Source organism: Rousettus aegyptiacus, unplaced genomic scaffold (genome assembly GCF_014176215.1).
Source record: "Rousettus aegyptiacus isolate mRouAeg1 unplaced genomic scaffold, mRouAeg1.p scaffold_m13_p_7, whole genome shotgun sequence".
NCBI classification, from domain to species: domain Eukaryota; kingdom Metazoa; phylum Chordata; class Mammalia; order Chiroptera; family Pteropodidae; genus Rousettus; species Rousettus aegyptiacus.
This window is the reverse complement of record NW_023416310.1, coordinates 72,413,438-72,428,839: the sequence shown is the minus strand read 5'-3', so window position 1 is coordinate 72,428,839 and position 15,402 is coordinate 72,413,438. Positions and strand designations below refer to the sequence as shown.

The following is a 15,402-nucleotide window of genomic DNA, read 5'->3' as shown; positions in this document are numbered from 1 at the left end:
TGGTTTCTTGGCGTGTCTCTTGAGATCCTGGTCTCGCCCCTGGAGTCCCTTCCGGTCTGGAGGGGGCTGCTCCAGCCTCAGTGGTGACCTTCGCTCGCTCTTCCTCCGACCTCGGGAAGCGGTCTCCCACGGCCTCGGACTCAGCGTCGCTAGGGACGAGCGCGTCGTGATTCCTGTTCCTCGAGAAGCTGGTCTCTCCTTCCTGGAAATTCAGTGGATTTTCTCTTCATCCACAAGCTTCCCAGGATTTCACTCGATATACTGACATACTGGTCTTTTAAAAACGTACCCTGGTTGGCATTAGAGCCCTTTGATCTTGGTGTTTCTTACGCTCATTCTGAAATATTCCAATATTTGTTTGAAGCCTTTACTCTGCTTTCTTCTACTTCTACTTCGGTTAGGCAAAATGTAGCAGCTCAGTCCCGCCTTCCCGGTCTTACTGTCGTTCCGGGCGAAGTCAGCTCTGTCCGCCCGCTCACGGATCCACCTCCCGCCACGTCCTTCCCCGTGGTTCAGCCCAGCTCTCGGGTTTTCACGTGAAACTACTCTTCATTTCCTGGAATTGTTTCTACAGCTCCACTTCTGTATCATGGATAAGGAACATCCTATCTCTTTGATGATGTTCATAATACATAAAAACATCCTATTTTTAACATCCCTTCTATGGCTTCTGCTGGGTCTGCTTCCTCCGGGGCTCATTCTGTCTGCCGAGCTTCGAGTGTCTTTCCTGGGGTCGGTCTCCCCGTATCCCGGCTGGGCGCCCGCCTCTGTCGGAGGACCCTCAGCGGCCTAACCGAATGACGCCCGTCTCCGAGGCAGGTGCCTTCGGGCATCCGGCAGAGGAGCAGGTCTCGCAGCCCGGGGAGGGGCTCGGTTCCTGGTCTCTGGGGCTTCTCTTCCTCCACGTTGCCGGCCACCGAAGGTGCAGCCTGTTTTCACGGCCTAGGTACCCGTCCCCTCTTGCTCCCCCCACTCAGGGGCACGTACTGCTGCGCAGCGCGAGCTCAGCAAAGGGTGAAGAGTCTGGACGTCGCGAACACGACCCGCGTCCCACGCCTGCGGCCTCGAGGCTGTGCCCTGATGCTGCTGGCCCTGCCGGCAAGTTCTTTCTCGTATGTGCTTTGGGCTTTGGTTTATCGTTTCTTTCAAGGATTCCTCAATTTCTGGTCTGCGGGAAGAACTCCGGCCTGTTACAGATTTACATCTTACATTTTTAAGGTCATTTCTAGGTAATTGGGAATAAAAGGGAGACGCTGTAGAGTGCTTTTGGCTTCGCTGGCCCAATCCGTCTTTCCTCTTATTCATTATAAACCCAAGTGCCACTTCTGGGTAGCTAACGCAAATGAACAAACGCAAAGCTCCTTGCTCAAAATGTCATCACTCTGTGACTTAAATAATGTCCTCCCGGTCTGAAACAATGTATCTACTCTGACAAGAGCCTGTGTTTCACAAGGTTACACGGTCTAACAGGCACGCGGGGGGAGGGGGTGGAGGTCTGACATAGCTTTGAATAGCGTCTGAATGAGCTCATCCAGTGCAGTCATGCACTGGACGTTTATGTCCCCTGAAAATCCATAGCCGAAACCCAGGCCCCAACATGACAGCATCAGGAGGTGGGCCTTGGGTCAGATGAGGTCTTGAGGGCAGGGCCCTGGTCTGACAGCACAGTAAGCAGATGGCTGTCCAGCAGCCAGGAAGAGGGTCCCCCTGGAACCCTACCTTGCTGGCACCCGCATCTGAGACTTCCGGCCTCCAGAATCTGAGGAACTTAATTCCCGCTGGCGAAGCACCCCCCCCCCCCCCCACCGTCTGCGGAACTTTCTCAGGTGGCTCAAGCTGACTGAACAAGTGCTATCTATCACCAAGTCTACAAAAACACGAAATTTTGATAATTTTTTCCGGCACAAGCAAACATACAGACCAAATGTGCCATCTGCTTTTATCCAGCAACATAATTACAAATAGGCTGTTGAACGGAACTAATAGTTAATATAAAAAACAACTTTTAGGGGGAGGATGTGAAGCAGGCCTGTAGAGCGACTGGCAGCAGCGAGGCTCGGCGAGGAGGCGCGCGCTTCCTGCGACGTGGCCGGCGGACCCCGCAGGGCTGACCGCGGTCTGGGTTGTCCAGGCCGGACCCAGGGCTGCCTGTGAACCCACCCCAGCCTGCAGGAGCCCGGGACGACCAGCGGCTACAGGCACGAGCCTCGGGGTCGGATTCTGTGCCCTGGACATGGGGCGAGCCCTTGGGTGCTCTGTGCCTCGCTTTCCCCAACTGCGAAACAGGACATAAAGTGGAACCGACCTACGGTTGTCGCTGGAACTAAAGTGTGTTAATTTAAGTGCCTCCTTAGCATGGTCCCTGACACAGTTCTCAATAAACGTTAGCCCTTATTATTGTAAATCTGACGCACGTTACGTGTAAAACTGGAAGACGGGCAAGGCTGGTGGCACCCCTTAAACCAGGATGTGTATCTGTGTGCTCCGTGAGCAAGATGGGAATTTATCCCCGAACTCAGTGGTGTGCGATCTGGGCCTGCCCTTTAAAACATCTACTCAAATGATCTTGCTCCTGAGATGACCCCCATGGCCCATCACATCTGCTGACAATTCGAGTCTGTAAACTTGACTTCTAAAGCAGAAAGAGAACCTGCTACTACCCCCGAACACCAAATCATTGCCAAATCCACAGCTATCCCCACATGCTGAGGCCGTGGAGTGGACTGCGCCCCGGAAGCCAAGAGTGAGGAAGCGGCGGCCACTTTCCAGGCCACTTTCCACGGTGGCCAGCGCACGCCAGGTGAGCAAAGACCCCCTCCGCTGCAGGCAGCAGGACCTTGAGAAAATGCGCATTTGCAAACCACGAACTGGGGAAACCACACAAATTTCATTAAATAACACTTGCAACCGTGCTTATCCTAGAAATGTCAATTTACATATCAGACCTGCACAGTGTGAGTCCTGCAATCAACAAACATTCACCGAGTAAATAATTAATTGTACAGAGGATCAATGGCAAAACAAACAAGAGAGATGTCAGAAGCGAACCCCAAATGGAGACCAGGGAGGAACAGAGAAATCGAGCTGCAGTTGGAAGTCGCCTCCGGGAGCCTGCCCTTCCCACCACAGCAAGATCTCAGGACCGAGCCACGTGGTCCCGCAGGCTCTCCAGGTCCTAAGTCCCGTAGCCCAGGCTCAAAAACAAGCAGCTACATGTTGCAGGTTTCATATTTTAAGATGTTTTCCTAGAAAATCTCACTTGATGACACTCCAAGATAATGGCTTAAATCGGGACAGTTCCTTGGTCTTTCACACAGACATCTTTTTAAGGCGAATGAAGGGGAGGACGCCCTCTTATTTGAATCAGGTAAGCCGTCTAGAGGCTGCTCAGCTGGACCCCCGCCCTCTGCCCCCAGGCCCCACGGGACTCCCCAGGTGGGGCCTGCCTCAGGCAGGAACCGGAGGGCCTGGCCTCACTCAGGACTTTGCGAAGAAAGGCCTTTCGGTCTAGGTGCTTCACCCTACTCATCAGCAGCCCTTTATCTGATAAAAACTTAAGACCAAGTCTCTGCATTTTTATGAGGCGATCTGACCATCTCTGTCCAAAGGGAGCGAGCCATTAAAACAGATCTCTCGCAGGCCAGAAAACCGAAAACATTCTCTTACCTTCTTGGGATCCATGTTGAACTTCTTCCTTCCCATGGCTATTTGCTTGTTCCTCTGAGTAGTTTTGCTGTGCATCAGAAATAAGAAACTGTTAGAGTGCAGTGCGGGTGTACGGGCCACAGCTCCCCGAGCCCCCCAGTGCGTGGCTGCCGTGGCCTTTTCACATTTGAAAACTTCCTCAGGAGAAGCCAGCGGTGAGAGGCAGCGGGGTCAGGAAACCGCAGCGCTTGTCCCCCAGGTCACCTCTGCGCAGGTGAGCGCTGAGGTGGCCGTGCTGCCCCCTGAACGAGGGGACGGGGCAGGGAGAGGGCCGAGGGAAGCCGCGACTCCCCCGGGAAGGCGGGGACGTGGGGGCCGGCGTCTCCTCTCACGGTGGCCGTGCTTACCTCTCCTCTGCAGACGTCAGGCTGTCGATCTCCGTCATCACCTCCGCGATCTCATACTTCAGCCTCTGTCGGAAAAGAAGGACAGACGTGGGGGCGGGGCCTCCGCCTCCCTCCTCCGGCTCAGGGCGGAGCCGCTCCTGAGGTCTTGCCTGAGCCCGCAGGGGCGGGGACACCGGTGCCTGTCACTGGCCCAGTCAGAGCCGCCCAGCGCTGGAGCCGGCGGGTCTGTGCTCGGCCGCCTCCCAGAGGCGCCCAGGGGTGCACTGGGCAGGCCGTGGTGTCCACGCGCAAGGCCGACTGGGACACTGGGGACACCGGCGCAGTGTAACGGGACTAAAGCACAAGAGCAGAGCGTCCCGGTTCGGTCACGCCACCCGTGTGCCCGCCTGCCTCCCGCCTCAGGCCGCTGCGTCCCTGGGACGACCAGGGCCACAGGGGACGTTAACGCGTTCAGAACAGGCTCCCCGCGCCCGACCATGACCGGCAACGCCCCAGGGGCCGGGGAGACAGGCGCGCGACGCGGGGGCCACTACACGGCCGTGGGGAGCAGGAGGTCCGCAGGCCGCTGCCGTCCGCGCTGCCCTGCCTGACTCAGAGTCGCGTGCCACTTCCTGCGGACGCCGGGGCCACACTGCCCGGCAGGCGTGGCCTCTGCGTTACCGACCTGGACACGTCGCGCTCGCGCTCGGTTCCTCCGTGTGGCTCAGTGCGCGGACGCCAGACTCTCATTTTCTATGTCTGCACCAAGCCACCTGATTTACTATTTTACCTAAAAGCAAACACGGAAAGGTTTTCTTACCTCGATGTCATCAATAAGTTCCTTTTTTCTTCGACGAATGTCTAGAAGTTCTTCTCTCTCCTCTAAGGAGAGGTCTTCGGGCACTGAAAAAAAAAAAAAACAAATCATATTCAACAAACGGCTTCTCTGGAGAACAATCTGACAGCAGCCGGTAAGGCTGAAGACGGGCATGTGAAGCCGGCGATTCTGTGCACAGGCGTCACCCCAAAGGAACCCCGGCACACAGACCACGAGCAAGGTATTCAGAGCAGCATTGTTTATAAAAGAAAAAACCTAAATTCCACTCGTAAGAAAATGAATAAACTGTGGCACATGTAGAAGAAAGACCTCCCCCGCCAAAAAAGGCTAAACTGACAGATGAGCCTCACAGGACGGAGACCTCGCGAGCAGGCCGAGGCCTGGCACTGTGTGTGACCCTGTCACAGGGCAGAAAATCGAGCATCCACCTGTGAGCGTCTGGTGATGCGCGTGTGCACAGCCCAGTGCAGCGAATGCACCAGAAGGGGAAACACCCGACTCCTGGGTGGGGGGCTCCTGAGAGGGCCGGGGCAGCAGGAAGCACTGTCCGGAGGGCGCCGGGGGTCTCCGCGCAGGGGCTGAAGGGTGGCCGGCACACTCAGAGGTGCCGAGATGGTTTCTGTTGACACAGAGCTGTTCCTAGTACGCTCTTAACAATGAATGAGGACCCTCTGCAGGATTTTCCACTCCTACTACGTCTACGGTCTCTCTTTGATGGCAGTCGTGAGCTGCCTAACGAGGGGCACGCACGCGGAGAAATCCGTCAGCTCGTCTCAGCATGAGCGAACTTCGCGGGGTGCACCCCCCACACCTCGCTGGCCCAGCCTGCTGCATGCCGGGCCGCGCTGAGCCTGTGCCCCCAGGCTACACGCCCGTGTGGCACGTCCCTGTGCAAAACCGCTCGAGATTAAATCAAGGACACGCGGACACGACGCAGTCCGGGGACGTGGTAACACGAGACGTCCGAGGCGGCGGCCGGCGCGGCGTGCTGTTTGACGGCACACTTCAGCTACACGTGTGCAGCACGCGGGTTACACATTTGTGTAGTTCGTGAAGCGACGGCCCTGACTGCGCCTCCTCTCTCTGGGTCTCACGCAGCCATCGTCCCGGGCCGTGCCCCCCAGGCCCGTGGCCGTCGATCAGCCAATTTGCACTTCTTCAGCCCTTCGCCGCTTTCTCCCGGCCCCCGACCGCCCTCCTCCCTGGCTGTCACCGGACTGTCCTCTGCATTTGTGACTCTGTTTTCAATTAGTTTGTTCTTTCTGTTCCTTAGATTCCGCATACAAGTGAAGTCGCATGGTATTTATCTTTGTCTGTCTGACTTATTTCACGCAGCATAATACTCTCCAGGTCCATCTACGTCATTGCAAATGGCAGGATTTCATTTTTTTTGTGGCTAATATTCCGTTGTATATATGAACTGTAATATCTTTATCCAATCGTCTGTTGATGGCCATTCAGGATGCTTCCATCCCTTGGCTATTGTAAATAGTGTTCAGCACACTTTTTCTAATAAGTGGAAAGAGAACTCTAAAATAATAAAAAATAAAATAAAAGGTACGGTAGCACGCAAACCAGCACAGTTGTCGATCGCCATTAACAGGTGTGCACGGCGCACAATCGTCTCTGCTGAACTGTCACACGGCTGTCAGTGCAGACGAGCTCACGCCAGCATCACCACGAGCACATGAGTAATGTGTCCTGCAGGACGTCGTGATGGCGATGACATCGCTACGCGATAGGATTTCTCAGCTCTGTTATAACCTTATGAGGCCGTCTTTGTGCGCGAGGTCCACCGCTACCCCCCCAGCCATCCCCCCGCCACACCTCCCAGGGTCTTTCTTCTCTGCAGAATCGGCCAGCGTTTTATACAGACCCTGACATGAGCGGGCTCCACCCACTGCTCCAAGACCCCGTCGAGTGCACGACGTAACCTCCAGTTCAGACGTTAAATGTGGGAAAATGTGCAAACCGGAATCAGTGAAAACAGGGAGATTATCGTACATACTGACATTAGAACATAAGCAAATGGTATTTCGAAAATGAAGTATTTTCTGATTTTCAAGTTATGTGAATAATCGAATTGTCTAGTAGATTCCTATCTACCAAGAAGCTGCAATTTGTTTTACTGCTATAAATATATTTTACAAATTTTACACACACATGTGCACGCGCACACCCATTAAGTTAGCCAGCAGGTTCTGCAACCTCTCCCAGTGGAAGATAATGTTCCACAGCTGTGAACTGTGGCCAGAAACCCTTGCTGTGTGTCAACTGTGATAATTTAACACATTTCCCACTGCATGAAAACTTGGTGAGTGAAAGAACAGAGCCCAGACGGTGACGTGCAGATGGCTCACAACTGCATGTCTGTGGCTACCGGGTCCTGATGGAAACCGATGTCACTCGCCCTCAGTGTTACCCGATGACTCATCGATACTGACATTTTTGTCATGACACGCCAGTGTTTAGGGTTGTGGTGGGTTCAGGGACAGGCCATTTCCCCAGGACGCTAGGACGCTGGCTGAGCACAGGCGTGGCCCCTGGTCCTGTTAGTTCGGCCGGCGGGAACTCTGTGCAAGGGCTTGTGGTGTAACCCAAACAGAAAGGAGACCTCCCTGCACCCCACAAAAGCTGGAGACTTAGACTGTTAAGTTAGCGTGAGCGCCTCGCTCCGAGCAAAGTAATGTCACACAAAGAACAGACGAGGCGGGCCGCGCCGCTGGGTCTGGCTCGTCACACCCAAGGGACCTTTGCCCTCGGCGAGGTGCTAAAACAGAGTCCAGGTGGCTACCGGCCGGTCACGCGTTAGTCACGCGGGGGGCCAGGTGGGTGGAGTGCCCCAGGTCACCAGGGTTGGTGGCCTTCCTGGCCGGACGTGGGAGAACCGAGCGGGCCTCGGTGGACGGAGAGCGAGCGGCGCGGGGGCCTGGGTCTCCACACGGGGCTCCCACCTGCTCCTCAGCACCTCCCGAGACGCCGGTCTCCGTCATTCCCCCTCGACCTCCATCTCGCCAGTCTTTATGTGTTCCAAGACAAATCCTTGCCCAGCCTTCTTTGGATTAGATGAAATGCTCTCACGAGAAGACAAACTCATGACCTCGCCAGCAGCAAACCACTGGCAAGGGAAATGCTGCAAGAACGAACTTTACTCAAGAGAAAAGACCCCAGACGGGAGGGGCAGGGAGCAGAGGGAATGACGAGCACAGATTTACGTAAGGAAACCTACAGTTTTTAGAAAGTGACTGTGTAAAATAATGTTTCAGAAAATTAAAAAAAAAAAAAAAAAAAAAAATAACTAAAATCCCTGACAATAATCGCAAGGAAATGGAAAGAGAAATAATTTGCTCTGAAGTTCTTAAAATTCTAAGTAGGAGGATATACGTTACATGATAAACTTTAGACTTGGCAAGTTAGAAATGCATATTAAAATTTCTAAGCTAAGCAGGAAAGAAATGGGACTAGAATTCAAAATGCCCAAAATGGGCAGGGGAAGAAAAACTGGAACGAGAAACAATCATCAATCCAAAAAAAAAGAGAAGAAACACAGAAAAACCGTTACATATAATATACCTCAATAAAGCTGGATTTAAAAAAGAAAAACTGTTAGAAACACAGAATGCCAAATATGGGAATAGGAAATAAAATCCAAACACACGGTTTTTACCGTGGTAGACTGAAGAAGGAGTGCTTGACACTTCGCAGTCCTTCCGGTGAGGGGCCCGTCACCTCGCACCACTGGCCCCAGGCTGGCTGCGGGGCTTCCTCTGACCAAGGGAATCCGGCAGAGGGGACACTGCGCGAGGTCCGGGACCTCTGCGATCTTGGAGCCCCGCGGCCACAGAGTTCTGGAGAAGCCCGGGACAGCAACCTTAAGGACAAACTCTACCGTGGAGGGAAGCCACCTGCGGCGTCCCCGGCACCCCGTCTGTGGCGGCCACCGCTGCTAAGGCCCCAGGCACGTCAGCGAGGTCATCTGAGAGGAGCTCAGTCCCATGTGACCTGCAGGATGCATGCGACCGGGTGAGAGGACCCAGGCAAGAGCAGCCCCCCAACTGCCAGGCAACTCGCAGAGCTGTGACGGACAAAACCCCAGTGGTAAGCCAATGACTTGGGAATACTTTGTTACACAGTCGTAAATAATTGATACATTTACTATGAACATTAATGGGAAAAGGACTAAGGTTTAAAACCTGGATGTAACAAAATAACGACAAAAAAATCCTACTAAGTGCTCTTTACCAAAGGCACATTAAAATAAAAGAATACCTAATAATTGAAGGTAATGACTGAAGGTGATATATCAAACCTTACTAAAATGAAGTTGGTCCCATTATGTTAATATAGGCGGAACGATTTAAGATAGTCACTAGTTTAGGAGATATTCAATTAATCACGCAATTTAACAAGTCTGAATTTATACACATCTAACAAAATGGCCTCAAAATACATGAAATGAAAATTGGCGGATGTAGATGTAAAAATGGAATTTTTTTTCCACCAAAGACAAAGAAGCGGTGGGAGATGTCGATCTGACTGACACGGCTAATAAGCTTGAACTAACGGACGTGATGTGCTTCATCGACTTTACGATGCACATTTAAAACTCCTCTGAAATCAACCGTGACACATGCAGGTCACCGACTTCGCACCTGTTAACATGCTTGGGGCGTGAACGAACCACCACTTGTCGATGTCTCTGTCAGAAACACAACCGGAGAGACCGGAGAGCTGTCCGCTGAGCGACATGCGCCTGGTCACGGCTGCGAACCTTTCGCTGACATCTCCCGTCTCGGCAGAAGACCTGACAGAACCTGAAAACCCCAGAAGCCATGAAGGAGCTTTCAGACATGCTGTGCCGCCCATGCCCTTGGTGGCACAGAGGACAGCGCTGTGCAGAGAAACACGAAGCCCAGCCCTGGAAAGAGTGACCCCGAAGAGCGGGGCTCCAAGGGAGACGTCCTGGGAATGCCGTCGCCCACTCGTCTCGCTCCCGTTTTGCGTTTTTTGTGTATGCGCAATAGTAAACGTCATTAAAGGAATCGAGGTTTACATAAGTTTCGAGAACTCTTTCAATCAGTATGAATGAAAACGTCTGAGAAGAAACTAAGTCTGGTCTCACCGGCAGCTTTTCTCTCCCTTTAGTGGAATGTAAAATGATGATGCATCTTATAATCGATGGGGACAGATTCACTGGATCGCCGTCCCCAACAGCTGTGCAACGCACACTCTTCGCCAGGGCATGTGGAACATTATGCTAAATGCCGGTCCGCTTCGAACAGCCTTAATAAAGCCGCAGGGCGGCGGCGTGGTGGATACAACGGGCTGGCTCTGCTCACCCTCCGCAGGTGCCCCACGGGGAAGCGGAGGGGAGAAACCGCTTTCACAGTCAGGCTGACGAGGGATCGGCTCCAGCAGTGGGACACACCGCCCGAGAGCACGAGCTGGGAGCGAGGCCGAGGCCGAGGCCCTCGTCCTGCCCTGCATAAAGGCTGCCTGCTCGCTGGCCGGCGTGGACGAGAAGCTGAGGGTTTTCTGGAATGGCACCGTCTTGCTCATTCTCTAGCTTCCTGGACATGAGGGTGCTGTGGCCGTTGGGGGGACCTTGATTGACTCGTGGACCCCTCCCGGCTGGGGATACACGTGGAACCCAATGGTTCCAGGGGTTGCCTAGAAAAAGGCCCTTTAGTGACCCAGTTTGGGGGGCCAGGGCAGAGCCGTCCTCTAGCCATTCCAGGGCTATGGGAAGCGCCCCAATCCCTGGACGACATTCTCCCCTCCTGCTCCAGACGCTTGGCATGCTCATGCTTCCCGCGTGGCTCTCTCTCTCTGAAACCACCGGTGTCGTGAAGGCCACATTCTCCGACCACAGCGCAATTGGGTTAGAAATCAGTACTGAAACAGCGACCAGAAAACCCATTGGTTTGGAAATGAAGAAACACAATTCGAAGCAGCGCATTGGACGAGGAAGATATAAAGTAAATCAGAAAATACTGAGAAGCGAGTGGTGTTGGAAAGCCACGTCCTGATACTCACAGGCTGTAACTGAAACGACACCTAGAAATGCGCACTCGAATGCTTATTTTGGAAAATAATCAAGTCGAAAATGGTAAGCGTACTCACCTTAAAAAAAAATAAAAAGATAACAGTTTAAACGCAAAAAAGAATGCAAGAAAGAAATTCATTTTAAAAAACGAAATAACGTGTATCCGCTCTGGCACACGGGCAGTTCCTTGAAAAGCTGAACACAGAAGCCTGCACAGGACCCAGCCATTCCTCCTCCACGCACACACCCCAGGGACCCGAAACATGTGTCCACACGAAAACTGGCACATAAATGTTTACGGCGGCGCATTCACGACAGCCAAAAAGCGGGAACCACCCCGATGTCCACCGTGGACGAACGGGTAAAGGAAGGCTGGTGTGTCATACGATGGAAGACTATTCAGCCATAACGTGGTACTTGCTTGAAAACATCATACTTAGTAAGAGAAGCCAGCTGCAAAGACTGCGCATTGCGTGACTCCACTGATAGGAATCGTCCAGAACAGGCCAAGAACAGACGAAAGGAACAGGGGTGACAGGAATCAGAAGAGCAGGTTATTCGGGGAGAGGCGGGTTGGGGCACTGAATGAGGAGGGGCAAAAAGGGGGCTGTCCCCAGCCTCCAGAGAGAGGGAGCACGGCCCAGCCAACGCCGTGACCTTGTCCAGGGAAACTGACTCTGGACTTCTGACCTCCGGAACTGTACAAGAATAAACATGTTTTGTTTTAAGCCACTCAGTTTGTGGTGATTCGTTAGAGCAGCCGCAGGAAATAAATACAAATTCTGGCACCTGGAAGGAGGGTGTTGCTGTAACAAATACCTAAAAATGTGAAAGTGACTTCTGAATTGAACGACAGAAAAGACCTGTTTAATTGGGGTGATTTCCCAAAAAGTGCACCTTTAGCAGGTACAGTCTGAGTCTGAGTTCTTCTTGCTGCTTTTGATAAAATGCAAGAGGAAAGAGATAAATTAAAAGAAAAACTGTTATGCAAAAAGGAACCAGGACTTGATTTGAGAAGTGTTCAGCCTCTTCAGACTGCCAAAGAAGATAAAATTAGGAGATTCGTTCTCAGGACAGTGTGTTCTTAGGGAAAAGCCCACGGTATGGCTGGCCAGCATCTTGCTAATGCTTTGGAAGAAATAAAAAGAACATTCTCAGAGAAGGCTCTCTGAAGAGGTTAGGCCAGTCACTCGTGGATCCCTTCAACTGCCTCAGCAGGAGCCAAGAACAGAGATAGTATTACGCAGGACAGACGTAGAGAGGGTCCCCTCGTCTAATGAAGTAAACTCTTAATCTGCAAAATATGAATCAACATATAAAAATTCACTGCTTCCAAGTACTAGCAATGGACATGTAGAAACCAAAATTTTAAATGTAACAGCACTATCACACACACACACACACACATACACACACACACACAAAGAAACATTTTGGTATAAACCTAACAAAACATACAGGACTTGTATGCTGAAAATAATAAAATATTAATGAAAGAAATAAAAAATCTAAATAAATGGAGAGACATACCATGTTCATGGATTGAATAACTCACATACTAAAGATGTCAATTCTCCCCAAATTGATATACAGGTTTAATGTAATTCCTATCAAAAACTAGCAAGGCCTTTTGTAGCTATATATAGGCAAAATTATTCCAAAATTTATATGGCAAGTCAAAGGAATTAGAATGGATAAAACAATTTTGAAAAATTCTTAAGTTAGAGGAATCGCTCTCCCTGTTTCAAGACCCAACTATATTAACCAGGGCTGTGTGGAATTGGGAGAGGGACAGATTCACAGATCGACAGATCAGAACAGAAAACCCCAAGGAGCCCACACTCATACAATGGATTTTTTGACAAAGGTACAACTACAATTCAACAGAGGACGATAATCTCTTCAGCAATGGGTGCTGGAACAACCGGATGTTCGCAGGCAAAACAATGAACCTTGACCTAAACTTCACACTTTATATAAAAAGTAACTCAAAATAGATCATAGTTTTAAATGTCAAATGTATAATTACAGAACTTTTAGAAGAAAACATAAGAAAATAATCTTTGGAAGCTGGGACTCAGTAAAAGAGTCAAAAGCACTAACCAGAAAAGAAGATCAGTAACTCGAACCTCAATTTATCAAAACTAATAACTTTTGTTCTTCAAAAGACCCTCTCGAGGATAAAAAGATAAGCTATAGATGAGGAGAAAATATTCTAAGCCACATACCAGATAAAAGATATCTGGAAATTATAAAAGACTCTCTAGATAGTAAAAAGCAAAGAATCCAATTAGAAATGGGCAAAACACATGAAGAAACATTTCATTGAAGAGAATATATATAAAAAGACCTTTGACATCATTAGTCACCGGGAAAATGTAAATTACGACGATGATGAGTATTACTCGCATCTAATAATACAACAGAGCAAGGATACCACGGGCCGGTGAGGATGCGGAGAACCTGGATGTCTCAGGTGCTACCGGTGGGAATGGCAAGTGGGCCGGCCCTCTGGAAAACTAAACACTCGTCACACTGACACACGACCCGGCAGGATCACTCCTGGACATTTATCCCAGAGAAATGAAAGTTTACGTCCACACAAAAACCTATACACAAATGGTCACGGCAGTTTTACTTATAATACTTTAAAGACAAAACAAAACAAAACAAAAAACTAAAGCGTCCTACACTTTAGGTGAAGGGATAAATACACTGGAACATCCATACCGTGGAATATTACTTAGCCATAAAAAATGAGTAAACTATTGATACACGCAGCAACTTAGATGGACCATCGGGGCTTTACACTGAGTAAAAAAAAAAAAAAAAAAGGCAATCACAAAAGGTCACATACTATATGATTCCATTTCTGTAACATTCTCAAAATGACAAAGTTACAGAGATGGAAAGCGGATCATTTCCTGGGGTCAAGAATGGCTCAGGGGTGGGCGGCAGGTGTGACCAGAAGGTGCAGCAGAGGGGGAAGCGCGCCTCGGCGGCACGGCGAGCGGCGAGCATGGCGCGGGGCCTGCGCACACGCCTCGCGCCACTGTGGCTTCCCTGCGCTTGCCGCTGCATCCCAGGGCCACACGCGGCCATCGCGGGGGACGGGGGACCGGCACGCGGCCGTCGCGGGGGGCGGGGGGCCGGCACGCGGCCATGGGGGGGACGGGGGAACGGCACGCGGCCGTCGCGGGGGGCGGGGGACCGGCACACGGCCGTCGGGGGGATGGGGGGGCCGGCACGCGGCCATGGGGGGGACGGGGGAACGGCACGCGGCCGTCGCGGGGGGCGGGGGACCGGCACGCGGCCGTCGCGGGGGGCGGGGGACCGGCACGCGGCCGTCGCGGGGGGCGGGGGGCCGGCACGCGGCCGTCGAGGGGATGGGGGGGCCGGCACGCGGCCATGGGGGGGACGGGGGAACGGCACGCGGCCGTCGCGGGGGGCGGGGGACCGGCACACGGCCGTCGGGGGGATGGGGGGGCCGGCACGCGGCCATGGGGGGGACGGGGGAACGGCACGCGGCCGTCGCGGGGGGCGGGGGGCCGGCACGCGGCCGTCGCGGGGGGCGGGGGACCGGCACGCGGCCGTCGGGGGGGACGGGGGGCCGGCACGCGAGACCTCTCTGTGCTGTCTTTGCAGCTTTCTGTGATGCTACAGTTAGTTCAAAATTTAAAGTTTAAAAAATCTTACTTCGCCTAAGGGAAAACCTAGGTGTTTCCTACACCCCGGTGAGAGGACAGAAGGAAATGGTACATCCCCAACACCCAGTGACGTGGCTCCCAGGAGCCGCCCCCGGGGAACCTTGGCTCGGGAGCCGAACGTGGCCCCTGGTGCCCGGGTGCTCATCGCAGCCTCCGACGGGGTGGCACCAGTCGGAGCGCTACCGCAACGGCAGCCAGACTTGCACAGAGAACTGTCAAGGCCAAGGTCACTATGAAGGGCTGACTCATTCTAAAAACGTGACACCATATGGCAATGAGCAGGTTATGCCTAACCACCGCCTGTCCTACACGAGGCGCGCACCTTGCTCTCCTCACCCGCATGCCTGTCACAGCTATGACACCCGATGGCCTGGAGGACTCGTTAGCATTTCAACACCTAGGAAGCAGCAGCCCAGGCAAATGTTACTGTGAGAGGCCGACTCGAGCTAAACCCGTCCAAGCGATATCGCTGTAATTCATTAAAATAAAGGCTCCACATTTTCAGGTGACGATTAATTTTTACTTGACAGCATAGCTAATATGACAAAGGAGCATTTTAGAAAGCGGTTTCACACACCGCTCTGGATGGCCTGCTTGTAACAGTGAATCAATTAATAAAATTAGCATGAACACCTGTTAGCAGCCTCTACTGAGAGGCAAGTAATTTTCTCCATTATCTGAAGTACACAAAAGTGAATAAGATATTTCTTTCTTCTCCGCTTGAATGGAGGTTAGGTGTGTACACACAAGTTAATTCCCCAGAACTGCAAGAACGGGCCG

At 52.2% G+C, this 15,402-nt stretch overlaps 1 protein-coding gene across 4 annotated transcripts in view; it reads right to left on the bottom strand.

Moving 5' to 3' along the window:
• Positions 1 to 15,402, bottom strand: part of CYTH3 (cytohesin 3) — a 56,600-nt gene that overhangs the window by 11,503 nt on the left and 29,695 nt on the right. For 3 of the 4 annotated variants that reach the window (XM_016155178.2, XM_036224930.1, XM_036224932.1), the window contains exons 2-4: positions 4,852 to 4,934; positions 4,053 to 4,117; positions 3,667 to 3,733 (exon numbers count right to left, since the gene is read on the bottom strand). In XM_016155178.2, the coding sequence (XP_016010664.2) occupies positions 3,667 to 3,733; positions 4,053 to 4,117; positions 4,852 to 4,934 (215 nt within the window). Of the gene's footprint in view, positions 1 to 3,666; positions 3,734 to 4,052; positions 4,118 to 4,851; positions 4,935 to 9,521; positions 10,296 to 15,402 lie in introns of those variants that run through there. The other variant, XM_036224931.1, reaches the window with a different exon arrangement.